Source organism: Homarus americanus, unplaced genomic scaffold (assembly GCF_018991925.1).
Source record: "Homarus americanus isolate GMGI-L3 unplaced genomic scaffold, GMGI_Hamer_2.0 scaffold25013, whole genome shotgun sequence".
In the NCBI taxonomy this organism is placed as follows: Eukaryota; Metazoa; Arthropoda; class Malacostraca; order Decapoda; family Nephropidae; genus Homarus; species Homarus americanus.
Genome location: NW_024722158.1, coordinates 7,249,109 through 7,276,926, shown reverse-complemented (window position 1 = coordinate 7,276,926; position 27,818 = coordinate 7,249,109). Strand labels below are relative to the sequence as shown.

General features: G+C 41.4%; 3 protein-coding genes across 5 annotated transcripts in view; 1 reads left to right on the top strand and 2 right to left on the bottom strand.

Annotated features, from left to right (window-relative positions):
* Positions 1-2,717: 2,717 nt before the first annotated feature.
* Positions 2,718-4,079, top strand: LOC121862210 (glycine-rich cell wall structural protein-like). The gene is made up of 2 exons (XM_042360305.1): positions 2,718-2,827; positions 3,294-4,079. Exon 2 carries the CDS (start codon positions 3,295-3,297, stop codon positions 3,952-3,954), a length of 660 nt encoding a protein of 219 aa, XP_042216239.1. The 5' UTR covers positions 2,718-2,827; position 3,294; the 3' UTR covers positions 3,955-4,079.
* A 6,066-nt stretch (positions 4,080-10,145) lies between these two features.
* Positions 10,146-15,380, bottom strand: LOC121862186 (lipase 3-like). Its single transcript, XM_042360265.1, has 11 exons — positions 15,249-15,380; positions 13,909-14,021; positions 13,255-13,450; positions 13,005-13,119; positions 12,639-12,789; positions 12,294-12,386; positions 12,015-12,173; positions 11,680-11,764; positions 11,199-11,341; positions 10,769-10,857; positions 10,146-10,330 (listed from the first exon to the last, which is right to left on the bottom strand). Exons 2-11 carry the CDS (start codon positions 14,014-14,016, stop codon positions 10,270-10,272), a joined length of 1,200 nt encoding a protein of 399 aa, XP_042216199.1. The 5' UTR covers positions 14,017-14,021; positions 15,249-15,380; the 3' UTR covers positions 10,146-10,269.
* A 970-nt stretch (positions 15,381-16,350) lies between these two features.
* LOC121862185 (arylsulfatase I-like) overlaps positions 16,351-27,818 on the bottom strand; it is a 17,168-nt gene continuing 5,700 nt past the window's right edge. For all 3 annotated transcript variants that reach the window (XM_042360264.1, XM_042360262.1, XM_042360263.1), the window contains exons 2-13: positions 24,837-24,964; positions 24,093-24,594; positions 23,474-23,637; positions 22,431-22,531; positions 22,223-22,347; positions 21,748-21,995; positions 20,350-20,524; positions 20,081-20,178; positions 19,479-19,615; positions 18,448-18,759; positions 17,848-17,999; positions 16,351-17,531 (exon numbers count right to left, since the gene is read on the bottom strand). In XM_042360264.1, coding sequence (XP_042216198.1) covers positions 17,347-17,531; positions 17,848-17,999; positions 18,448-18,759; positions 19,479-19,615; positions 20,081-20,178; positions 20,350-20,524; positions 21,748-21,995; positions 22,223-22,347; positions 22,431-22,531; positions 23,474-23,637; positions 24,093-24,594; positions 24,837-24,947 — 2,310 coding nt within the window. In that variant the 5' untranslated portion in view covers positions 24,948-24,964 and the 3' untranslated portion in view covers positions 16,351-17,346. The remainder of the gene's footprint in view (positions 17,532-17,847; positions 18,000-18,447; positions 18,760-19,478; positions 19,616-20,080; positions 20,179-20,349; positions 20,525-21,747; positions 21,996-22,222; positions 22,348-22,430; positions 22,532-23,473; positions 23,638-24,092; positions 24,595-24,836; positions 24,965-27,818) is intronic.

The window sequence follows — 27,818 nt, the reverse complement described above, 5'->3', positions numbered from 1 at the left end:
GTTTACCAAATAAGTCATTTAGGTTCACTTGACTACTAAAGGTGGAAAATTATCGTAAGTTTAAGGTTTTCTCCTGCCGTTGTCTTTTATTTTAGTGTACAGTATCTAAACACGACCCCGGGAAGGTAAACTCTTCATTACCTCCGCCAACACCTGTATATTGTATAATCACTCGTGAAAGATGACGTATATCGGTAAAAAACATTAAATTACATTTACTGTCTTCTCATTGGCGACGCCAACGTTTAGTTCATTATTTTGCTAACAGATGGCGGAAGCTTGCACTTTTGGTGAGACTATCGGGTTCCATACGGCTTATTTTTGAAGCAAAATATTACGGTTGAATTTGTTAGTCTAAACTGATATTTAACATTGTTACTTTTATTATTTGCATTTAGTTTAGTTTACAATTATCAGTAGAGGATCAATGATTTATATAACTTACAGTATCTACGTCATCTATATCAAGCTGTGATTACGCCCAGGTATTTGGCCGTAAATTTGTTTTATGAGAGGAGGAAGGTGGAGCCTCGACTCATATATGATATTGCAAACGTCTCTAAAATACTCAAACATTTACATCTAAAATATTTGTCAGTCTTTATAATTATTCTTCCTCCACACAACACAAAGTCAACACCTCAGCGAGTCTGTGTTCACAAAGTCTTGTTAAAGTCTGTATATCATCTACACCATTTGTATAAGTTATATATTCTTAGTATCATACTCGTGTTTCTTGCGTATATAGGCGAACAGAGACGGACCCGGAGCATGGAGGGACGAGTTAAGGTGCTGGAGTAAAGTCGTATAAGGTCTTATTAGTGTATAAATCATCTGTAGTATGTCATTAGACTACAGTGATTCTGTATTCCTCAGAGAGTAAGGTGGTACAGACACACAGAAAATGTATGAGTGTGTTGGTGGTGAAGGCGACGGGGCCGGTGGTTGTGGTGGTGATGGCAGGAAAGGCCTTGGCAGATTTGCTCAGAGCCGTACAGGTACTGAGTTAGGTATTAGTCCGTAAGATTAAACGTAAGTTTAATTTCAGGTCACCTTGGAGTTGAGTTTAGAAATAACATGGAATTTAGTTAATGTTCACTATACTCGTCTGACTCACGGTAAGAACAGCCTCTTGGATCATTTATGAGACAATGTGACATAGTCTAGCAATATTGTCCTTACTTAACCTATACCAAATATCACGAGTCACAAATGCATCACGTATCCTGCCGACCTGATAAACAACGGTATATCCTGCTTCTCTAATCAATACCCTATTAAAGTAATATATCCTACCTCCATGTAGATAAGTGTATCATTTTTCTATATCAAATATTTCATATGCAAATGTTTACCAAATAAGTCATTTAGGTTCACTTGACTACTAAAGGTGGAAAATTATCGTAAGTTTAAGATTTTCTCCTGCCGTTGTCTTTTATTTTAGTGTACAGTATCTAAACACGACCCCGGGAAGGTAAACTCTTCATTACCTCCGCCAACACCTGTATATTGTAAAATCACTCGTGAAAGATGACGTATATCGGTAAAAAACATTAAATTACATTTACTGTCTTCTCCTTGGCGACGCCAACGTTAAGTTCATTATTTTGCTAACAGATGGCGGAAGCTTGCACTTTTGGTGAGACTATCGGGTTCCATACGGCTTATTTTTGAAGCAAAATATTACTGTTGAATTTGTTAGTCTAAACTGATATTTAACATTGTTACTTTTATTATTTGCATTTAGTTTAGTTTACAATTATCAGTAGAGGATCAATGATTTATATAACTTACAGTATCTACGTCATCTATATCAAGCTGTGATTACGCCCAGGTATTTGGCCGTAAATTTGTTTTATGAGAGGAGGAAGGTGGAGCCTCGACCCATATATGATATTGCAAACGTCTCTAAAATACTCAAACATTTACATCTAAAATATTTGTCAGTCTTTATAATAATTCTTCCTCCACACAACACATAGTCAACACCTCAGCGAGTCTGTGTTCACAAAGTCTTGTTAAAGTCTGTATATCATCTACACCATTTGTATAAGTTATATATTCTTAGTATCATACTCGTGTTTCTTGCGTATATAGGCGAACAGAGACGGACCCGGAGCATGGAGGGACGAGTTAAGGCGCTGGAGCAAAGTCGTATAAGGCCTTTTAGTGTATAAATCATCTGTATTATGTCATTAGACTACAGTGATTCCGTATTCCACAGAGAATAAGGTGGTACAGACACACAGAAAATGTTTAACTAAATTTGTCTTGGTACTAACGTTATGTTCTTAAGAGAGTTGCTGTGGATTATATAGTTACACACACACACACACACACACACACACACACACACCTCTAGAGCCGGATATTACCAGACTATAACTAGTTACAGTACATTAGGCTACGTTAAGATATAAGGAACCAGTAAATATGTCCAGAAAAACGTCTATTACAGCCGCTTGTGTAAGGTGGAGTTTCCTCACCCGAAATACCTGGAAAATATCTCGTCCAGCCAGAGAGGTGTCGACCCCTCCCTCCCTCCCTTCACAGAAATACAAAAGTGATGATGAATAATACACAGTATAGAACATGTTATGCAGTTATCACATATATATATATATATATTACATATATGTGTGTGTGTGTGTTAATATAAATAGTGAACTTTGATAGTGCCGGTAGTCGCGGTCGGTTGCTGGCAACTGCAGGGATTTCCAGGAATACAATATTATGTTTTGTTGAAGTAACGCAGCAGCGGGCGGGGTATATAACACTGGTTGGCTCTGTTACTACTCACAACACTTGTGGCTCACAACACAACAAGGTGAGGAGTTATATATCCAGAACAACTCTCTTTATAAACTAACTTTAGTACAAAAGTTTATAAAATTTAGTTAAATATTTACTTGAAATTGTTTATTAAATGCCTAACTTTGTAAAGTAACGGAGACAGACCCTGGAGTAGGTGTACGATTATCCCTGATGAGCGTTACTCCTCGGCCACCAGAGGGCGGGAGGCTCTGGTCATGACCCAGGTCACCTAGTTGACTGTCATCTGGTGTCGATGGTCTGGTAACATTTTAAGTTAGCTTAGTTTCACCGGAACGAAGATACTGTAAGTAACTATGATATTATATCACTGTATCTGGACCCTCAAGACGTGCCTTAGGAAGGGTACGTCTACGTCTGCAGGAGACGCCACAAGTTGTAGTAAGTCTTGCGTTATATCTTGTCAGCTAATGATAAATCTTTATAATATACAGAAAGTGTAAAAGTGGTGTTTGTTACAGCATGATGATGAAGGGCAGTGTGGTGTTGCTCCTGGTGGTGCTGAGTTCCCTGGCGGCCGCCAGTCCTCATGGCTCCTACGGTGGTCGACGCCGCCCTTATGGTCATTCCACCAGTGGCCTACATGGTGGCCGTAGACCTGTGGCCACTCTTGTTCATGGTGGTGTCTCCCATGGCACAGGTCTCCTTGGTGGAGCCTCCCATGGCACTGGTGTTCTTAACGGAGCCTCTCATGGCACTGATGTCCTTGGTGGAGTCTCCCATGGCACTGGTGTCTTTGACGGAAGCTTCCATGGCACTGGTGTCTTTGACGGAAGCTCCCATGGCACTGGTGTCCTTGGTGGAACCTCCCATGGTACTGGTGTCCTTGACGGAGCCTCTCATGGCACTGATGTCCTCGGTGGAGCCTCTCATGGCACTGATGTCCACGGTGGAGCCTCCCATGGCACTGATGTCCACGGTTCTGGAATTCTTTTGAAAGTAGATGTTCGTGGAGGGTCAACCACAACCAGCCACGACCCCGCCCACTACCCCAACATCGTGCCGGGTTATACGCTCTACGACACCAGACCTTCCTATAACTCCGGCGACTGTCCCAGGTACTACTGTTACACCGAGATCACCAGCAAGTACTACTGCTGCAGCAAGAGGACCCACGGCTAGAGCCTTACAAACACCTACACCTGAGACTTGAGGTGTACAACAACCCCTCCTTATTATATAATTATTTCTGTATGTGTGTTTTGTATAATAAAATGTATTATAAAATAAAACCCCTTAACGATTACTACCCAGTATCTTATTGCCTAACTTCCTTACCTACTGTTCACACCAAAGATGAAACAAAAACAACTTATACACAACACCTTTGAATATATAGTGAAAAATAAACATAAAAACAACTTACCTAATTAATTCTCATCCACTTAAATTAACTATTAAGTGTCGTTACTTTATTAAATCGTATGTTAAACGATCACCATGAATATCACCTAAGTCAAATGAGAAATAAATAAAAAGTCAAATGAAAAAATAAAAAAGTTAAAAGAGAAAATAAACAAAAAGTCAAATGAGAAAATAAAAAGTCAAAAGAGAAAATAAATAAAAAGTCACAAGAGAAAATAAAAAAAGTCAAATGAGAAAATAAAAAAGTCAAATGAGAAAATAAAAAGTCAAAAGAGAACTTAAAAAAAAGTCAAATGAGAAAATAAAAAAAAATCAAATGAGAAAAAAAAAAACACTCATACGTTTGGCAGATGAAAGAAGGTTAATAATCACTTAACAGTTACCAAGAGGCTCAGTATCTATGTATGTGGTTTGAGAGATAGTAGCAGCCTGTCTCTTCCTCCCCCTTCTCCTCACAACACACTTAACCCTCTCACCCAACCCCTGACATGAGGCACTTGATTACGTCATTGGTGAGTCCATCTGTTTTATACGAGTCTTATTGTGTTGTGATGGTTATAGATAACAAGTGTTGTTGGATTATGTAAAAGAAAATTATGATTGAATTGTTATCTATGGTTGTTTGTACTCGTGGGGTTATGTGAGGTTGTTGTTGTTGTTTGCGTGTTCTTCAGGTTGTTGTTATTGTTGTTTGTTTGTTCTTTTGGTTGTTGTTATTGTTGTTTGTTTGTTCTTTTGGTTGTTGTTATTGTTGTTTGTTTGTTCTTTTGGTTGTTGTTATTGTTGTTTGTTTGTTCTTTTGGTTGTTGTTATTGTTGTTTGTTTGTTCTTTTGGTTGTTGTTATTGTTGTAGCAGTATTTGTTGTTGTTTGTATATTCTTCTGGTTGTTGTTGTAGGTGCTGTTGTAGTAGTTGTTGTTGTTGTTATTGCTGTTGTTGTTGTAGTTGTTATTGTTCATGTTTGTATGTTCTTCAGTGCTTCAATAAGAAACGGGATTAAAACAGGTTCATAATTTTTTTTTTTCAGTTCACTGGACAACTCTCAAGAGGGAACTAGGACTTACCACTACCGGAAGTACTAACAGATCCGGCGACAGATAAGGTACTGTAGTGTGTGTGTGTGTGTGTGTGTGTGTGTGTTAGACCAGCTATAGGAGAGGTTGTGTGTTCCCTGGTGCTATAGATCAAGGTTAGTGATGGCCGCCTTGGGGTTTGGCTGACTTTTGAGGTCTAACTAACTTTGCTGTTATCATTACTTGCTGGAGTCTGTAGGAATTCTTGCTCAAGCTGTTTTATTTCTTGTTAAACTCGTCCGTCCAGGGTGTGTAGTCCAGGGTGTGTAGTCCAGGGTGTGTAGTCCAGGGTGTGTAGCTGCTGGGTGATGTGTCTTGCTCCCAGATCTCGACGTATTTTTGACTGTCCCCTTTACAAGTGCATTATGGGTCATGTTAAGCGTATGGTTGTTGTGCCGGATGTGCATTGGTTTACGAACGCTGGTGGTAGCAAATGAGCCTGATGAAGGTAAAGCAGGTCATAAGTTCATTAGTAACAGGTGAACGGGATTGATCTTGGCGGTAAACAAAACAGAAGTCTCTTAAAAATATATTTGTTTATTAATTGCATTTGTTATAAACACCCAATAAAATATAAATATGGATCAGGTTAACGAAGGAGACCAACTTGCAACCCCCATCAAAGGTCAATATTATTAGTGTAGTTCGTCTTCCCGCCACACCTACCCGTCGGGCGCTGTAAGGTGGTGTCCTTTGCTACTCATATTTATCAGTGTCAACACAGGCCCCCCCCCACCCCACCCCACCCCCCGATCGATGAAAAGGCGTAGTGTATCAATAATCCACTATGTAAATAAAGTCTCATTTCATAATAGAATAAGGCTTGTATGCGTAAAAAATATATAAATTGGATCACCTGAAAATTAAGGCAACCTATCATTATCTAACCTAACGTAACGTAACCTAACCTAACTTAACCTAACCCCCCTTAGATAGAGTTAGGAGTGTATAATCCTCAGGTGAAATAAGCCCGGGTGTCTAAGTTCACAGGTAATTCCATAAAATTTGTTACGTAATCATTACTAAACTCCAGAACAAAATCTTCAAGGTATTAACCGCTAAGAGTCATTCGATGCAAAATAATTCTCAGAAGACAAAAATCATTTCATGACTTTACCGGGAAATTCCCCCACCAAACCCAAGCGTTGTCTGGGGTAAAAACACGCTGGAGGGAGTAAGTGGTGCGGGGAAGAGTAACGAAAGTTCAGGGAAGAGGACGATGAACCTGGGGGGAAAAAACCCATAATATATCAGGGAGATTAACTGTTACTAGGGAAAGTTGGGGGGAATATTTTACGATGTTGTTTTGGAAAGTTCTGGGGAAATACTGAAGAAAGTTATTGTGAATGTGAAGTTGGTGGTACATGATGGTGGCTGTGTGTGTGTGTGTGTGTGTGTGTGTGTGTGTGTGTGTGTGTGTGTGTGTGTGATTAGTTGGTGACTCTCTTTAAGGGATATTACAGGTGAATGTTTCCCTTACACACACACACACACACACACACACACACAAAGAGGCACAGAAGACAAAGGGAGATTGGGAGACACACATATCCATAAAGGGAGTACATGGAAGGGAGAATACACCACCATTTCAGGGAGAATACGACAAAAATATCATACTACGCAAGGTTATATTACGTCATTTCCGTTTCTTGATAAAGTTGGTCTTTGTACTCTAACCGACCTCAACAAAGAAGGTAAACAAATATTTTCCCGCGCACCCCCTACCTTAATTAACACCTGTTGTACACCTGTCTGTATTTAATGTAATTATTTTTGTATCTATTGATTTTTATTATTATTATTATTATTATTATTATTATTATTATTATTATTATTATTATTATTATTATTATTATTATTATTATTATTATTATTATTATCATTATTATTATTATTATTATTATTATTATTATTATTATTATTATTATTATTACTATTATTATTACACTCATCCTTACCTCAACAAAAGGTATAAATATGTTGCAAGAGGGGAAAAGGGGGCGTGTCTGTGCAATAAGCTGGGGATTGCCACGATGCAACGCCTAACAGGAACTCACACACACACACCTCGCCCCGTCCACCTCCCAAACCTGTTTCTACGATGGGAATTCCGTTGCTGAAGGAGTGGATAGGAGAGGAGGCGGAAGAGGATAGGAACAAGGGGAAGATGGTTAGAAAGAAAGGATAGGAGAGAGGATAGGAATATGCGAAAAGGATGATTACCCCCCGCCTCCTACAGTGTTCCAAGACTCTCTTGTCGCAATGGCAATGTTGCGACTCTAGACAGTGAACAGACAGACAGGCAGAGGACAGACAGACAGGCAGAAGGACAGACAAGCAAACATATAAAATAACCCAACAGACAGACAGAAGGCAGAAAACAGATAATTAGGAGAATGTACCAGGTATTACCCGGTATAAATTCAAATAAGCCGTAGGAGTCGATGTGGGAAATCCTCGGAGTGGCAAATCAACTTTCTCACTTATTAAGAGTTGAAGAGGTGAGTGGTTTTTTGCCCAGTAGAGAGTCAGTTTGAGAGACGAGGTGAACGGTTGTTTGGTAGATTCTCAGGTTTTTTAATGGATTTCCCTTCCTGGTTTCACGTTGTCTTGTAGAAAAAATATATGTGGTCGTAAGGTTATTTAGTGCTGTTATGTAATTGGCAGATTTATTCCTTCTCAATTATGGCTTTTAGCTATTCAGAAACCAACGTCAACACACACACACACACACACACACCCTCCCCCTCACACACACACACACACCCTCCCCAACACACGTCCATAACACACACACACACACACACACACACACACACATACATACACACCTGACAAACTAATTTTTCTTTACTTTTTTCATCTTAGTTAAATAATTTGTTAATCTTTTGTTTTATTAATTTTCTCCCTGAAGTTAATTTAGGGGAGGTTAATTTACCCTATGAAAAGTGTGTTTCTTCTGTCTAATGTCTGTTATTTACTGTCTAATGTCTGTTATTTACTGTCTAATGTCTGTTATTTACTGTCTAATGTCTGTTATTTACTGTCTAATTTCTGTTATTTACTGTCTAATGTCTGTTATTTACTGTCTAATGTCTGTTATTTACTGTCTAATGTCTGTTATTTACTGTCTAATGTCTGTTATTTACTGTCTAATGTCTGTTATTTACTGTCTAATGTCTGTTATTTACTGTCTAATGTCTGTTATTTACTGTCTAATGTCTGTTATTTACTGTCTAATGTCTGTTATTTGTATTGTCAATGTCTGTTATTTACTGTCTAATGTCTGTTATTTAATATCTGTCTATTTACTGTCTAATGTCTGTTATTTACTTCTAATGTCTATCGTCTAATGTCTGTTATTTACTGTCTAATGTCTGTTATTTACTGTCTAATGTCTGTTATTTACTGTCTAATGTCTGTTATTTACATTGTTAATGTCTGTTATTTATCAAGGTTCAATGTCTGTTATTTACTGTCTAATGTCTGTTATTTACTGTCTTAATGTCTTTTTATTTACTGTCTAATGTCTGTTATTTCACTGTCTAATGTCTGTTATTTTACTGTCTATCTTTTTATTTATCAGTCTAATGTCTGTTATTTACTGTCTAATGTCTGTTATTTACTGTCTAATGTCTGTTATTTATTGTCTAATGTCTGTTATTTACTGTCTAATGTCTGTTATTTATTGTCTAATGTCTGTTATTTACTGTCTAATGTCTGTTATTTACTGTCTAATGTCTGTTATTTACTGTCTAATGTCTGTTATTTACTGTCTAATGTCTGTTATTTACTGTCTAATGTCTGTTATTTACTGTCTAATGTCTGTTATTTACTGTCTAATGTCTGTTATTTACTGTCTAATGTCTGTTATTTACTGTCTAATGTACACTGTCTTTCTTGCTTAACTCAGTCGGGAAAATAATAATAACAACAACAAATAACAACAATAATAACAATAACAACAACAATAAAAAAACAACACCAATAACAACAATAACACCAATAATAACAATAGACACAATGATAATATAAATAACAGCAAAAAATAACCAAATAAATAACAACAACAATAACAAAATAATAACAACAACATAACAATGGCCAAAAACGATTAAATAACAGCAAAAAAATAACCAAATAAATAACAACAATAACAAAAGTTCTCTTATAGACAAAGAACAAAATTAAAAGACGAAAATACTCCAATGAACTTTTAAAACTGACGTCACGATTAAATATTTCATAATACCAGTACACCTGGGGATTACCTGCCGCTCTAACCCGTCATAGTGTCTACCTGAGGAACCCCGACCCCTCCTCCTCCCCCCCACCCCCCCACACACTTGGCTTCTACCTCCCTCCGTAACCTTCTCTCCCTCCCTCACTCCCTCCCTACCCCCCACCCCTCTCCTACCTACACGTGCACACCATAAAAACATTAATCGCTTATACCAGTTTCTTGTTCTCGCTTGTGCAATGTGTCTTCCCAAGTGTGTGTGTGTGTGTGTGTGTGTGTTGTGTGTGTGTTGTGTGCGTGTGTGCGTGATAATGAACCCCTTCCACCACCACCACCATTACTACTAGCATCTACCACAACTACAAACATTACTATCATCAGTACTGCTAGCACCACCTACCACCATTACTAATAACACTCCTACCACTACCATCACCAATAGCAACACCTACCACAACTACTAACACTACCACCATCAACACTACTAGCGGTTACCACAATTACTAGCACTAACACCACCACTATTAATACCCTATTTCTTATTTATTCATTCAAGTTTACTATTTCATTCACTCATAATTCTTGGTATAATTATTTACATTTAATGATTTATGTTAATTAATCTCATTCTATCTTCTTATTCATCTTTATTCGTCTTTATTCATTTATCATCATTTCTCTTCTGTGTCTGGCCAGGTCCTCACCACGCTGCCTATACGGGAGTCACTATATCTCGTCCCTCCTCCTACGCCTTCTTCAGTAGCCGGCGAAGAACTCAAGGATGTGTTGGTAAACGTACTTGTCTGCGTCGATACCCCTGATAGAGAGGGAAAGTGAGGGAGAATGAGAGAGGGAGAGTGAGGGAGAATGAGAGAGGGAGAGTGAGGGAGAATGAGAGAGGGAGAGTGAGGGAGAATGAGAGAGGGAGAGTGAGGGAGAATGAGAGAGGGAGAGTGAGGGGAGATGAGAGAGGGAGAGGAGGGAGATGGAGGAGGAGGAGGAGAGAATGAGAGGTAGAGGAGGAGATGAGAGAGGGGAGAGGAGGGAGAAATGAGAGTGAGGGAGAATGAGAGAGGGAGAGTGAGGGAGAATGAGAGAGTTAAATAAGATTAGTGATTAAGTTAGGTTAGGCTAAGTTAGGTTAGATTAGGCTTACTTAGACTTGGTTAGGTTAGGTTAGGTTAGGTTAGGTTAGGTTAGGTTAGGTTAGGTTAGGTTAGGTTCTTAGGGTGAGTGTATGGACATAAAATCTTACCAGCCAAAATCAAGGTGGTTAAACTGCGTCTTGTTAACGTTGAAGTTAAGTGCCACGTTGGGTAGTTCAGATGCCAGCCTTGCTACGTCCTGTGTGGAGTTAGGTTAAGTTAGGTTAGGTTTGATTAGGTTAAAGGAGGTTCAGTTAAGTTTGGTTAGATTAGATTGAGTTATATTACGTTAAGTTAAATTAAGTTGAAGTAAATTAGAATCAGTTAAGATTGGTTAGGTTAAATACGTACACGCAGACACGCAATGACACACACACACCCCACACACACACACACACACACCCACACACACCACACACACACACACCCACACACACACTCCCACAAACACTCCCCCCACACACACCCCACACACACCTCAAACACTCATCAAACCCCCACAGAAACACCTCAACAGACAGACAGACAGACAGACAGTACCGTGGGATCAGCTAGCCAATCTGTGTTCCCCCAGAAGAGGCCAACGGGAGCAGTAACACGGCTGAGGTTGTAGATGGGAGGTGTGTCCTGATCATAGTGCTCCAGGTTACCAATGGCACCAAAGTCGTACATTTGAAACTTCTCTGTAAAGGAACACAAGACGTAGAGTACCTTTGTGATCGATTATTACAGGTGTGTTATTGTTTTGGTTGGGTTTATTTACACTATAATATGTAGGTTAGGTTACAAATTGGTTAAGTTAGGTTAGGTTACAAATTGGTTAAGTTAGGTTAGGTTACAAATTGGTTAAGTTAGGTTAGTTTAAATTAGATCTTAATTATTTTACTTTAAGAATAAGTTATACAAGCAGATGAAGATCAAAATAAGTTAGGTTAAGTTAAGGGTACGTTAGACTAGCTACAGTTAAGGACAAGTTAGGGCAGGTTTCGGGTCCAGGGATTTAGTGGTCACGTTTGTTTACTTGCGGGGATCTGCTGTTCAAAGTGGAGGATGGTGTGGACTGAGGTACCAGCAGGCATATGGGACACGATCAGCGGCAGGAATTCCTGTAGGAGGCGAGGAAGGAAGGTTAATGGGTAGCAGACGATGGGAGTAGGTCACCACCCACCCTCTCAATCACCCACCCCATCCCATCCATCCTCTATAACCCACCACCCACCTTCTATAACTCATCACCCATTCACTCACCCCACCCACTCACCCCACACCACCCTCTGACCCCACACCACCCCACACCACCCCTCCCCTCCCCACCCCACCCCAGCCCACCCCTCCTATCCCACTCACCCCACTCACCTTAGGAATCTGATCGGGATCTGGACCACTCAGGAGGAAGAGGAAATTATAACAGACCTCAACGTATTGATCTTCCACAGCGCAGTAATGCTCAGCCATATAGTCCATCAGTTCATTGCTGGGAAGGACCTCTCCCACTCCCAACAAGGACGTCATTAACTGTGGGAGAGATGGGAGAGATGGGAGGGGTAACTATGACCTTGAAGACATACTGAGATTATAATGACTCACCATAGTTATAGAGACTCATGGTAAATTATAGTGAAGTACCATACTTACATCGATATCATGAGAAAATGGTGCCAATTCCCTCATTATGCCCTTCGTATTTTCTGTATATGCCACTGGTGCCATAGCTGCCATTGCCTTAATCTGCGGATGGTGCCATGATGGTGTGAGATTATGGTGGTGGTTATGGTGAGTGGTGTATAGTACTAATACATAATTCTAAGACATTTTATTTGATATAGGCTAGATATGTTTTCTCCCTCCCTCCCTCCCTCACTCCCCACCTCACCCTCTCCCTCCTTCACCCTCTCCCTCCCTCCGTCCCTCCCTCACTCCCCACCCCACCCTGTCCCTCCCTCACCCACTCCCTCCCTCCCACCCACTCCTCACCCTTACCTTATCGTTATACTCAGGCTTATCACTCATTAGCGCCCAAAATACAGACGTTCCCATACTCCAGCCGACGTAATACACTCCATCGGCTCCCGTCTCACCTAACACGTAGTCGATGCTAGCGGGGACATCGTAACGTGCCATCTCGTCCCACCTGAGAATAAAAAAATGAAACCCTTAAGACAATACAAAATATATGTGTGTGTGGGAGGTTAATACTGACTTACTGTTTACCATTGTGTTTTTACATTGTTCGGTTGTTGGATATCATCACCAATCTATCTATCTAGCAACTCAGAACATCAAAGTTAACGTTATAATTTTATAAACGCCCGAGATATCAAAGAAAACGTCTCAGGGGTAACTCACGAAAATTTCCAAAACTCGACGTCTTCTGGATTGAGTGTCGTGTGATTCCTTGAGTACGTGTTGCCTCTCATGTTAGAAAGCCACACGTCATAACCAGCGTCAGCCATCATATACCCTATCAGGAAGGTCATAGATGAGTTAGATAGTCTTTAAAGGCTAGTAATTGTATCTCTCCATCTCTCTATGTCTTTCTCTCTGTATCTCACCTTCTGTTTATCTCTCTATGTGTCTTTGTGTCTCTCTGTCTCACCTATGGCCTTCTCAGGTTCATTCATGAGGTAGTCGGAGGAGGAGCAGAGGAGGCAATGCTCGAAGTAAGCCACGGGGCGGTTCTCAGAGGGTCCAGATCTACCGTGTGGGATGCGATGTAGTTCCAGAATGTAGCCGTCTTCTGAAGTGAGGTGGTGAATCTCGACGGGGTAACCATTGGCTTCTATTAACTCAGGCTGGAGAGAGAGTGAGAGAGTGAGAGAGAGAGAGAGAGAGGGGGTTAAAGAGAGAGAGGGAGGGGAGATATAGAGTGAAAAAAAGAAATAGAAAATAGTGAAAAGAGATATGTATTTTTTTGGTTGTTTTCTCTATATCAAGTTAAAAAAATACCAAGTAGTGGTTTTTTTTAAGACTTCTCCCCATCTTACTCACCCCATACTCCTCCTCTCCCCACCATTGTAAAATTAACTCCCCATCTTCCTCACCCCATACACCTCTCCCCTTCTCCCCATTATAGCTCACCATAATTAAATTAACACCCAAACCCCACCACCCTACACGCCTCCTCTCCTCACCATAATAAAATTAACTCCCCATCTTCCTCACCCTACACCCCTCCTCTCCCCACCATAGTAAAATTAACTCCCCTATCCCCCCTCACCCCAACACATTTCCTCTCCCCACCATCACCTACCGTAGTCATGTTCATTCCCCAGTGGTCAGAGGGGAATGGACTCCCCTGTACCACCATCACCATCACCGTCACCATCACACCCGTCACCATCACACGCGTCACCATCATGTAATCTGGGGAAGAGTTTTAAGGTGTTACTGTTTTAGGGAGACAGACAGACAGACAGACAGACAGACAGATAGACAGACAGACAGACAGACTCACCTTCAAGAGACGAACCAATACCCTACCTCAACCACCTGTTCCTCTCCCTTAAATACCCCTGATAGTGCTAAGGGGAGGGGGGGGGGGACGTGATAAGAAAAGGAGGAATCACCTACAGACTTATCTACCCTCCCCCCTTTCACCTGCTGATAACCTATTTTAACATTACGGTGGTTACGTTAGGTTTATTAAGTTTACTGATAATGTATACAGCCTTAACAACATCAACCTAGAGAAGTCGACTTGTGAAAGAGACCTAGGGTACTTGAAGCCCGACCTAAGCCCTAGAAAACAGTGCGTTAATGTTCGAAATAAGGCAAACAGAGTATTGGGTCTTATATCTAGAAGTGTAAGTAACAAGAGTGCAGAGGTCTTATTGCAACTATATCTTGCGCTAGTCAGGCCGCACCTCGATTGTGCGGTTCAGTTCTGGTGCCCCTATTATAGAATGGATATAAATTCACTAGAGTCGGTGCAGCGAAGAATGACAAAGATGATTCCGGGACTTAGAAACCTTCCATATCAGGATAGGTTAAAGAAACTTAACTTGCATTCCCTAGAAAGACGAAGAGTGCGGGGAGATATGATAGAAGTATTTAAGTGGGTGAAAGGAATCAATAAAGGGGATATAGATAAAGTTCTTATAATATCCGAGCAGGATAGGACTCGGAGCAACGGATTCAAGTTGGATAAGTTTAGGTTTAGGAGGGAGATAGGAAGGAACTGGTTCACAAATAAGGTGGTGGACGAGTGGAACAAGCTTAGCAACTTTGTAGTAAGTGCGGGAACTCTGGAAAGTTTCAAAAGGAGGCTAGATAGATTCATGGATGATAGAGAGTGGTAGTAACTCTCGACAGGAGCTGCCATGCACAGGCCAACCGGCCTACTGCAGACTCCTTATTTTCTTATGTTCTTATGTTCTTATTTAAAAGGTAAACTCTTTATCGAGGTGTGTTAGGGGTGAAGGAAAGGGGGGGGCGTGGAAAACATCTCACCTAACGTAACGTAACGTAACGTAACGTAACCTAACCTAACCTAACCTGACCTGACCTGACCTAACCTAACCCACTGAGAAGCATAACTGTAATCCCGGTCATACCTGTTAGCCTCGACGCCCACCTCCCTAGAGTCCTTACCCTCACCCACACCAGCCAATGATATGATGAAATCTCCCTCTCTGAACAAGTAAGCATCAGCCCCACCACAGGCAGCCCCCACCACAGGCAGCCCCCACCACAGGCAGCCCCACCACACGGACCTGGCCTCAAAATCACGTTAGGACAGTCCCCACCCTGTGTCAAACTGTCACCACACAGTGTAGAGAGAGAGGGTGTGGTGACTGGTGGCTCTCATGACAACAGGTAGTGGGAAAGAACACTTTATATCTCAAGGCCGACACACACACACACACACATACAAACACACACATACACACACATATCCTTCCCACACACACACCTCCCTCCCTCCCACACCCCACCCACACACACACACCTCCCTCCCTCCCACACCCCACCCACACACCTCCCTCCCTCCACACCCCACCCACACACACACACCCCTCCTCCCACAACCCCATACACCCCTCACCCCCCCACATGTCTTTCGTAACAGGTAATGAGAAAAAAGTCAGCTGTTACAAGTATATCAAGATATTTCCCGATGTCACTTCACTCTCTTATTTTAATTAACCTCATGTCTTGTCCAGAGCCTCATGTCTACCTGTGACAACTGACTGTATGTTGAGATGAATTAGCAACAGGTAGATGAATTAGTATGTATGATAATTCGTTAAGGATAGTTGCGTCATTTGTGGCTTGATTAATCACCTTGAGAATGACAACCACAAACACACACACACACACACACCACACACACACACATACACACACACACACACACACATACGTTAAAAGGAATGAATACAAGCACTCATAAAAGTAAACATTTAAAAGACTTTATTATTTTTACCTTTACAATAGGACTAATTAGCACTCAGGTAAACATAAACATTATATAATAAACTCAAAGAAAAGAATCTATATACACTAAACCTTCACTATTTATATGATATAAATTTTCATACACAGAAGATATAGATTACGAATTTGAATTGTGTTTGTATTTGTGTGTGTCTGTGTGTTTGTTTGAGGTTGTTTTCTTATTTGACTGTGTTTGTTTTTGTTTGAGTTTTTGTGGTAGTGCTTATGTGTGGTTGAGTGTGTTTGTTTGCTTGTTTGTGTGTTTGTGTCTGATTATGTGTTTGTTTGTATGTTTGAGTCTGTGTATGTTTATTTGTGTGTCTTTTCGTTGGTTTGTTTGAGTGTTTTTCTTTATGTTTGTGAACTTGTTCGTCTGTCTGTGCATGTGTCTGTCCACCTATTTGTTTGTCTGCCTGTCTGTTTGTCCGTCAATCTGTCTAATTCTGTGACTGTTTAAGTGTATGATGAGTGAATGTAGTGGTAGAGGTATACATAGATAACGTGTATATATGTATGTATGTATGTACAGTGAGTCGTATAACACTAATACTGTTTGTTTCATTAGGATGATATACACACACACACACACACACGTTTTACCTCCTCCCCCTCAAAGCATAAAACAGTAAGCAAAATTAAACCTATATTTGGTTCTATATAATAAACCATAAATTATAAAATATAAAAAAATACAAAAATCAATTAAATCATCAAATTTCACCTTTTTTTTTTACCATAATTTTTTTTTTTTTCACGTAAGAGCCTCTGAGAATCTGATCGTTTAAACTCCGATATGAAATAGGAATGTTATGCCGGAATGAATGGCTCTGAGAAACCTTAGTTCAAGATGAAAGCCCAAAAGGGTACAAAGATGTATCCTATAACCTTGTAGAGTTATAAAGGAAACATTCGAGGTTGTGGTTATGAAGGTGAGTTGTGTTGTGGTTCAGGTAAGGTGACGGTGTTGTATTTCTGGTTAGTTATTGATTAAGGTGTGTTCATTAAGGTACACCTGAGATAATGAGGAGTATCCAGGTGTTATTTTGATGATGAAGATGTTGTTGTTGTTGTTTTTGTTGTTTACCTGTGTATCTGAACTCGTCCCACAACATTACAGTAAACAAACACATGTACGGAACCTCGACTCCATAAACAGTTAAGAAATCAATAAATATGACACCATTAAGGGAGGTGTTTTGAACCATGTAGCCCCAGGGGTTCGTAGGGCGGCTTCGTGTCCACTCCCAGGGGTTCACACGATGGGCTGACACCACCCTGGGGAGAAGAACCCCCCGTGGAGGTTGGGGTGTCCTCTGGGGTCATCTTGAGGACTGTGTGGGTGACGGCTCTGGAAGGCGTAGGAGCGGAGTTGTGCTTGCAGGTTAGCTGCCACGTCAGGCCTCAGAGAAGCCACGTTCGTTGTCTCTAGCGGGTCATCTGATGGGGTGAAGGGTGGAGAAGAGAAGAGTTAGGAGTGAGTGGCCTTGTTATACACACAGGTAGTAATGGGTCTTTAGAATGTTTTGTTAAATTGGCAGAATAAAACGTTATTAAAATTACCAACGTCATAGAATGTGATCGTAAACATGACTATAGAGACGTTGTTATATACTCGATGTTATTTAGTATTACGACAGGTAAATTAAACTTCTTTACGTTTTTTCACGGGTGATTGAAACGTTTTTTTGCGGTGGGCGTTTTTTTACAGGTAATTGAGGGATTAATGATGTTTCTACAGGTAAATACGACTCACCTTTGAGGTTGTAGAGCATGACGTTATGTGCGGGCGTGCGGGCGTGCCAGCTAGAGCAACAACGAGTACTGACTCCCCCGGCCACATCTGACGGCGGCACCCACCCATCGTACCGCCCACCGTCACCCACCACCAGCTTCCAGTTCTTACGTCTGCGGGAGCACCGTCAGAAGGTCAGGTCATGGTAATGGTAGAGTTCATGGTAGTTATGGTAGTAGTAATTATTATTAGAGTTCATGGTATTTATGGCAGTGGTCATAAGCATCATGGTAGCGATTATTGAAGGCATGGTAGTCATTATGGACGTTATGAAAAAAATATATCAGAATTTTCCTTCTAAAATCTTAAACTAAGATGAAATAACCCATAAATGGCAAAAAAAAATAATATAATATCAAAATTTAAAGATATGTTAAGTTAAATTACAATAGAGCGTTAAAAAATCTGGATTATATCTATAAATTTTAAAAACAAAATACGAAAATTTTTGGGGTGAATAATCATTTAAATTCTGAAGATATTGTAAGTTAAATAAATCCCCGAAATCGTAAGATAATTAGGGATTTAGGGATTTAGGAAAAGTCTTAATCCAGTACCCACCTTATAGCGCCCCTTAGCGGTCTCTTCCTCACATTGTAAACAAAAGACGAACGAGGTGACTCCCTGTTATCTAAGATGGCTGACCACAAGTCCACACTATCGTTTTTCCCGCTTTCATCTTCCTCCTCTCCTCCCATGGTGCTGTTTACCACGCCCATGTGGCCCATAAAGGATGAAAATTTTGCCCACGTAGGTAGGTCCTCCTCCTGCGGTTCATCATCCTGTAGGGGAGTTCTATTCTCGTCTCCTGTAGAAGGGGTCCCATGGGCGGCGTGAAGCAGTGTGTTGTACCAGTCAACTACGTGCATCATCCTGCGGGGGGGAGGAGGGGTTGAGAGAGAGAGAGAGAGAGAGAGAGAGAGAGAGAATCTACTTACAATTGCTTCTTACTTATGGATAGGGGTTTATAAGTATATTCTAAGTGAATAAATCGACAACACATAAACATATACTTACACTTGTTTTTGTACTTATAAAAGACGTTACTACTACGTTTATTCTTAAGTAGATAAGTAGACGGGGAGGATATGGGTTACTTTACCGAGTCTTTCACTTATAAATATTCTCACTTTATAAACAGGAATTTAATAAGTACATGTTTATACTTAAGGGAAGTAGACAGACACAACAGACAACAGATACGTTCATGTGTGTAAATAAAGGATGACATTTTAAGAGACCACCCAGCCATGTTTACACGAGGTGGTGACGTCACTGCCCCCCCCTGTTGGTGACGTCACGGCTCCCATGGTGATGACGTCACGCCTCCATCAGCTGTTGCCATCAATAACAAGATGGTGACGAGATGGGAATGTTTTGTTTTCTTTCGTGACATTGTATTGTAGTTGTTGTTATTGTTATTGTTGTTGTTAATGTTGTTGTTGTAGTTATCATTTTTAATTAGTTTGCCTATTCCTATTAATTCTAGTTCTATCATCATCATCATCATTACGAACAGTGTCTTAGTAATGCAGTTGTACTTAACTCACATGTGTACGTACGTGTTAACCTGTGTACGTATTATGACTCACCCAGTGTACTTGTAGCCGGTCCGTGGGAGAAGGGGGGAGTGGATGAAGGCTACACCCCTAGTTCCCCCTTCAAAAACGCCCCCTTTACTGCCTCGAAGGGGGAAGTTGTTACCCCCTGATCTAATGTTGCCTCCGTTCTGTAGGTAAGGGAAGGTAGGGGAGGAAGGGGAAGGTAAGGGAAGGTAGGGGAGGGTAGGGGAAGGTGAGGGAAGGGTAAGGGAGGATAGGAGAAGGTAAGGGAAAGGTAGGGAGGAAGGGGAAGGTAAGGGGAGGAGGGTAGGGGGAAGGTAAGGGAAAGGTAGGGGAGGGTAGAAGGGTAAGGGAAGGTAGGGGAGGGTAGGGGAAGGTAAGGGAAGGTAGGGGAGGGTAGGGGAAGGTGAGGGAAGGGTAAGGGAGGATAGGGAGGGGTAGGTGATGTTAGGTAAAAATGAAATGTCACGTCAATATTTGGTTAACATTGCTGTTATTTTAGTTATTATAATTCAGTTATCTTTACGTCTATTACACACACACACACACACACACACACACACACACACACACACACACACACACACACACACACACACAACAATATATTCCGTCTCTTTATGCTCTCTTACGTCAGTGGTGAAGACGATGATAGTGTTGTCATAGAGACGAGATTTCTTGAGCTGTTTCACCACCCGACTCACCACCTCGTCCAGGGCGCTCACCATACCTGTAAGTGTAGTGATGATACTGTGGTCAGATACATACATACATACATGGGTGACTAGATAGATAGATAGATAAACAGATAGATAGATAGATAGATAGATAGATAGATAGATAGATAGAGAAATAGACGGACAGACGGACGGACGGATGGATGATGGAGGGATAGACTCACCGTGGAAGGTTCGTCTGTGAAGGTTCTTGATGGCTCTGTGTCGACGCTTGTACTTGAGGGGCACTTGGACAGGTCCGTGAACAGCCTGCAGCGACAGCATCAGGAAGAGCGGGTTGCCGGTGCCCCTCGATGCCTGGCTCTTAATCAGCTCTTCAGCCCGGGCGGCGTACAGCTCCTGAAGGTTAAGTTAAGATAGGGTTAGATTAGCTTTGGTTAGGTTAGGTTAGGTTAGGTTTTTTCTTGTCGCCCTTTAGCTACCGTTACCATACCTCCTCCTTTCTTCTTTCTTCTCTTTCCTCCCTTCCCTCTCCTCCCTACTCCCTCCTTCTTCCCTTCTTCCTTCCCTCCTCCCTCCTCTCCCCTCCCTCCTCCACAATAACAACATCTCATTATGTAAACCACAACTAATTAATGACGTATATTATTAGATCTTGAAACAAAACATAGACACAGACACACTCAACCCAAGACACTCAAGACCCCCAAGACACTCAAGACCCCCCAAGACACTAAGACCCCTCAAGACTAAGACCCCCAAGACACTCAAGACACTAAACTATATTCTTTATCATAGAGTATCAAAGAACGTGCCGGGTTATAGTCGAGTCTCAGGCAGTTACGACGCCATTTTTGTGCCTTTGTTATGTTCAGCTAGATGGATATGGTCTTAAGCCTCCACATGAGTCTTTGAGAATGTCAGAAATGAATCAGAAAGGTAAAGAATTATAATGGGATGGTCAGGGGGATGGAAGGGGGGAGGGAGGTGGGGAATTTGCCTTGGAGGGGGAAAGGTTGAGGGGGATTTGCAGTGGAGGGAGGGGGTGTTGAGAGGGGTTACCCGGGAAGGAGTGGGTGTTGAGGGGGATTTGCTGTGAAGGGGGGAGGTTAAGGGGATTTGTTGTGGGAAGGTGAGAATGAGGGGATTTGTTGTGGAGAGAGGGGGTTGAGCGGGAGGTTGAGGGTTTTTAGCCAGGGTAGGTGAGGGTAGTGAAGGAGAAGGAGGGAGGTGAGGAGGCCGACTTGTAGGTTACCTGGGACACAATCAAGGGGGTTTATTCTACCTGTTATGAGGTCTTACCTTTTATCCAGGTGTGACCCTCATTACCATCATTCACCTGTTGGGCTTCAAGGATGACACCCTTTAAGTTGGGTCTGGTCTGAGTCTGCGTTACTATGGGGGGTCTGTGTTAGTCCGGGTTTGGTCGTATGTCCGGTAACGCAAAGAGTGAATAGCAATTTGGAGATACGTTATCCCTCACGTGGAGAAAAAATAGCATTGTCAGTCAGTCAGTCAGTCAGTCATTCTGTCTATCAATTAATCAAGCAAATCAGTAAGGCAAGTTGTTAAAGTCAGTCAATCAACCAATCGTCCAGTCAATCAAACAAAACATAACTTACATTAGAATATAACTCAGATGTGTTCAGGACAGGTTTATGGTTGAAGCGGAAGTCGTAGCCACCCTGTTGATTGTGTTCGGGTGTGAGCCAGGGTTGTCTCTCCCACTCTCTCTCCTCTTCCCTCTTCTTCGTGGCCTCCTTCAGACGGTGCTGGTGCTTCAGGGAACTGTCTATGGGGTCCTGGTGAGGTCCTCGGTATGGGTTGTGGTCATCCAATACCTGGTTTTGGTCCCTCCAAAATGGTGACCCTGCCGGAAGTGACGTCATGTGAAGAATGTCGTCGATCTTGTTATTATTATCGTTTTCATTGTTTTGATTTTGGAAATTTTATTTATTAGTCATTTTTATTCATTTTTTTATTTGACTTTCATCATTTTTTTTACTTTTACTTTTATTTTATTATACTTTTTATATTTTTTTATAAATACTTTTTTAATAGAAACTAAAATACGTGGGTACTTAATAGTCTTCAAACCTTTCTTAGGGCCGAGTTTCTTGTACCTGGTGAAGTAGGTCTGGCTGCCTAGATAATAGCCGTAGAAGGAGTCGAACCCGCGTTCTGTAGGGGTGTAGGCCCAGCTGCAGTAGCCGAGATGCCACCTGGTGAGAGTTAGATGGAGGTAGATAGATAGATAGGCAGATAGATAGATAGATAGATAGATAGACGAACTCGCGTGACCTACTTGCCAACGAGATGAGTGTTGTACCCCAACTGACGAAGGCGCTGTGGGAGGAGTGTGAAGGAGGTGTTGAGGCCCGTAGGACTAAGTGGGGTGGAGGACGCCTGCCACAGACGACACAGAGATCCAAGGACGCCACGGACAGACGGCGGGAGAAAAATAGGCACAGAATAACGTAAGTAATTATCTCCTCCATCTTTAAAGTCTCTCTTCCGACGCCATACATCAAACTCTTTAACAAAAGCATTATTGCCACACCAACATGGCCGCCAAGGTAAACATAAACAAACACATGCTTGCATATCGGTTCATCGTGTTTGTTGTGTTTGAGATATAAAAAAAACTATTGTCTTTTAAAGTGTATTAACTCAGTATAGCTTAAAAACATTACCTAATATAATAAACTAGCAATTACTAACTCGAAAAAATAGTAAAACCTCTAGAAAACTTGATAAAATAGCGGAAAATGATGAAGACAATAGGATTATAATTTGTGATATGTGATTATTTGTGTTTGTGATTCCGTTATTGACATTACGTTAGTGTTATTATATCGTGATTTATAAATAACTTCAAAGTGTGTTTACAATAGCAGGTGAAAGAAATACTATTCTACGGATATTATGGTAAGAGACGATGTAATATTTCCACTTGACAAATATTCCTCACTAACAAGATTCAATTAGTTAAGGTAATATTTTGGGGGAGTATTTTATGTTATTTAATAAGAGAAAAATTATGCAGGGATAGTAGGCTCATGTAACGCAGGTTGGGGCAGGCTGGTGAGCAGGCTGGAGTAGGCTGGTGAATGGTATGCAAATAGACTGATACACTGATCTACTCACTGACTCATCTACTGATTCACCTACTGACCTACTCACTGACTCGCCAACTGACTCATCCCCTGACCTCATTGACTCACTGATTCTGATTTGACTGACTAGCTGATCAGGCCAAGTTACTGACTGACTCATTTATTGACCAGCCAACTCACTGACTCACTGAATAACTGACTAGCCAATTGACTGACTAACTGACTGACTGACCTGCTTGCCATATCTGAAGGGGTAGATGCCAGTCATTAGGGCAGCCCTTGAAGGACCACATAAAGGCAAGACGTAATGGTTCTCCAGCACCACGCCCTGACGAGCTAGTCTCAGCAGCTCGGGGGCCTTGATATCTGGGTTGTGCCAAGGAACGTCGTTGTATCCTGTTGGAGGCAGTGAAGGAGGGAAGGAGTAAGCGTTAGTTAAAGGATGATGTTGTATCCTTTAGGAGGTGGTGAAGGAGGGAAGGAATAGGCGTTAGTTAAAGGACAACGTTGTATCCTGTAGGAGGCGGTGAAGGAAGGAAGGAGTAGGCGTTAGTTAAAGGATGACGTTGTATCCTGGAGGAGGCGGTGAAGGAGGGAAGGAATGGAAACAAAAAATACAACTAAATCATCCATCATACAGTGATAAAATTATCACCCAAATCATCCATCAATTCAGAGTAAAATTATCATCCAAATCATCTACATCTAATCATCCATCATTTAGAGGTAAAATTATCAACCGAATCATCCATCAGTTAAGGGTAGAATAATCATCCATCATCCAAAGGTAAAAATAATCATCCGAATCATCCACTCACTAAAGAAATCATCCAACACCACATCACACTCACCCAAATCATCTGCTAAAATGAAGACGATATTTGGTCTTGTTCTTCCTTTATTAGCCATTATTCTCCTTATTCTGTTATTCCTTTTCATCTCCTCCTGCAACGTCTTCTTCAGTTTCTTCCTCTGTTGCATTCTTGTTCTCTTTTTCTTCTCTTCTTTGTTCTTTTCTTTGAGTCGTCTTTCGTTCGTGACTCTCTTGGTGTCTGTGTTTACGTTGCGTTGCGTCTTCTTCTGTTTTGTTTTCTCTTGTTTATTCGTATTTTCTACTTCTTTTCTCTTTATTCTCTCTTGTTTATTCGATGTTGTTTGTCTCTTATTCCTCATCTCTCCGTGTTCTCCCCTAGTTGACCAGAAATTCCCCTTCTGGTCGTTTAGGGTCAAATTTTCCTCCCAGATGATATTTTCCCCGAGTTCCTCTTTTTCCCCCTCTTGGCCCCCCACGTGTTTAGGGAGGTGGGGAGAGGAAGGGTCGACTTGAAGGTCAGCTTGGGTCACTTGTGTCACCTGAAAGAAAGAAAGAGGTCAGGTCAAAGGTCACAGGTGATTTTGTTAACATCTTGATATTAAATTGGTTATGTGTATATAATTAAAGGGGGTTAATTGTGAGGTCGATTAAGGGAATTAGTTGTGAAAAATTAATTGTAGTTGGAATATGAATTAATTTATCTGATGGGGGGTCGTCGTTGACAGGGAGGTCGTGGAGGTCGTGGGAGGTCGTCAGGTATATTTTCCCCCTCAGTACCTACCTGATGGAGGATGTTGTCGTTCTTGGCAGGGGGGTCGTAGGAGGTCGTCGGTCGCCAGGAGGAAAAGAGTATCCCGCAGAACAGAAGGAGAGGCTTCATCATCGTCAGCATCCTTACCTCGCTCACTCCTACCGGGTCAAAGGTCAAAAGTTTTCTCACAGGGTCAAATAAGTTCAGAAGCTCTTTTTATTAGATCAAGTTCAGTTATAACTCTAAGATTTCTCTCTCTCTCTCTCTCTCTCTCTCTCTCTCTCTCTCTCTCTCTCTCTCTCTCTCTCTCTCTCTCTCTCTCTCTTAACACTTTATTTATACCACTAACACCACCACCACCACCACCACCAACAACAACAACAACAACAACAACAACAACACCACCACCCTCACCACCAACACTAACCGGAACGCCTCAGTATAAAAAAGGCATTTGTTTTAATTCTAGACAGTGATTCAGTGCAATGAAAGCACACCCGGTGTCACCCAGATGGTGTGTGTGTGTGTGTGTGTGTGTGTGTGTGTGTGTGTGTGTGTGTGTGTGTGTGTGTGTGTGTGGACGCACAAAACTCATCAATATAACAAGACCTCCGTTGATAATTCAGGGTTAATGAACTTAATAAGACAGGGTTACATTGAAGAGGTTCCTGACCTTCTCTTAACCTTTCTGAACTTACCACAACGCTGACAGACAAACGTACACGATTTAAGAACATAAGAAAATAAGGAGTTTGCAATAGGCCGGTTGGCCTGTGCATGGCAGCTCCTGTCGAGAGTTACTACCACTCTCTTTCATCCATGAATCTATCTAGCCTCCTTTTGAAACCTTCCAGAGTTCCCGCACTTACTACAAAGTTGCTAAGCTTGTTCCACTCGTCCACCACCCTATTTGTGAACCAGTTCCTTCCTATCTCCCTCCTAAACCTAAACTTATCCAACTTGAATTTATTGCTGACAGACAAACATATAACGAACTTCTTTCTACATACAATCCGTTAGATGAGGGATTCGCTTATAACGGACCCTCGATATAACGAATTTTCCTCTCCATATAGTCCTTTAAATTGAGGTTGACCATTTATGTTAATGAGTGAGTATTTATATGTCTTTGTGTTATAGGTTAAAGATGACGTTATGTGCCTCTCTCTCTCTCTCTCTCTCTCTCTCTCTCTCTCTCTCTCTCTCTCTCTCTCTCTCTCTCTCTCTCTCTCTCACACAAGACAAGACTCAGCCCCCAGTTTAAACATAATAAACATACTTGGATAAACTAACAGTCACCCCACCAGTCGCTCGAGACAGTCAAGGCCAACAGAGGTGACAGTCTAAACACATGATGATCTACCCTTGACTGCTAACTGGATGACTGGTTATAGTTGAACTGTACCAAATATAGTGTTATTGATTCTAAACTGTTGACTGACTTAACTGGACATTACTGATGCTCTGGAGTGACTGGTCAGTTTGGTGTTGTTGGCTGTTAACTGAGTGGATGAGTGGATGACTGGGTGAATTGAGTCATATTTGAGCAAAGAGAGAGTCACAGTTTTATTAAGGAAATTAGATAGATAGATAGATAGATAGATAGATAGATAGATAGGAAGAGGAAGAGGAAGAAGGGAAGGATTAAGGGGATAGAAGGATGAGTGTAAGATGAAACCCAGAGGTTAGATTGATGTGTATACAGGAAGCTGTGTGTGTGTGTGTGTGTGTGTAGGGCATTGTGGTAAATGATTCAGGAAAGGAGGGAGGGAGGGGTTCATTCTCCTCCTCCTCCTCCTCCTCATAAGGACAGAACCAGACAATGTGATGTAGTCGTGGCCAGAATTAGGCTAGGATACAGACACATCTGGCAAGTTAGTAACGCTGTACCCATACCGGAACACTCAGCATGTAAACTTTGTGATAAACCTTTAAAGCATACACTTGAACACTATATTATTGAATGTGACACTGTCAAAGACTTCAGGCCACCTGACTTATTGTATCATGAACTTTGTAATTACTACATTGAATCAGGTGTGCTTGAGGACATTCTTGCTGTTTATCCCAAATTTGCTAGCCCACACTGATTAGTCTTCAATTAGAATATGACGTCCAATGTATATGAACCACTGTCCTGCATGGCAGTGAACAGTGACATCACCCACATGTCTTTGTGTATGAACCTCTGTCCTACGTGGCAGTGAGAAGTGATACCACCCTCAGTGTCAAGACCTGACTGAATTACTCACAATAGGCAAACTGTACTACAAGCTTTGTCAATAAATTTGTTAAACTAAAACTCCTCCTCCATCCTCCCTTCTACACTTCCCTCCTTCTCACATTCTTCTTCATCTTCTATTCCTTCTCTTATTTCTCCTCTGCTCTTAGGTCATCTCCATTCACATTCTCCTCCTCCTCTTCCTCCCAGCTGAACCTCATTCCTCCTCACACCTGCACCTCCCCCCCCCCTCCATCTCCCAGCTGCACCCCATCTCCTCCTCCTCCTCCTCTTGCCTTACCTCCTCCTCATCCCAACTGCATTATCTTCTACGCCTTTGACCCAGATATTACACCCACATACCCACCCCTACCCACCCACCCACCCACCCACCCAACCACCCACCTGTCATTGCATCTAATATAACGACAAACAACCACCAGGACATTAGAACCTTATTGTTTTTAGTCGTTCAGCTGTCGCAAGGTCGTCGTATCAAAGTCGTACCCTGATGTGGATGTGGGTCATTCTTAGTTATATTTAGAGGGTGTTTATGTTTTGTTTATGTTTTGTTTATGTTTTGTTTATGTTCTGATTGTTTGTTTATGTTTTGTTTATGTTCTGATTGTTTGTTTATGTTTTGTTTACGTTTTGTTTTTGTTTTGTTTATGTTCTGTTTATGTTTTGTTTATGTTTTGTTTATGTTTTTTGTTTGTTTCTCTTTGTTTATTTTTGTTTATGTTTTGTTTATGTTTTGTTTTATATTTTGTTTATGTTTTGTTTATGTTTTG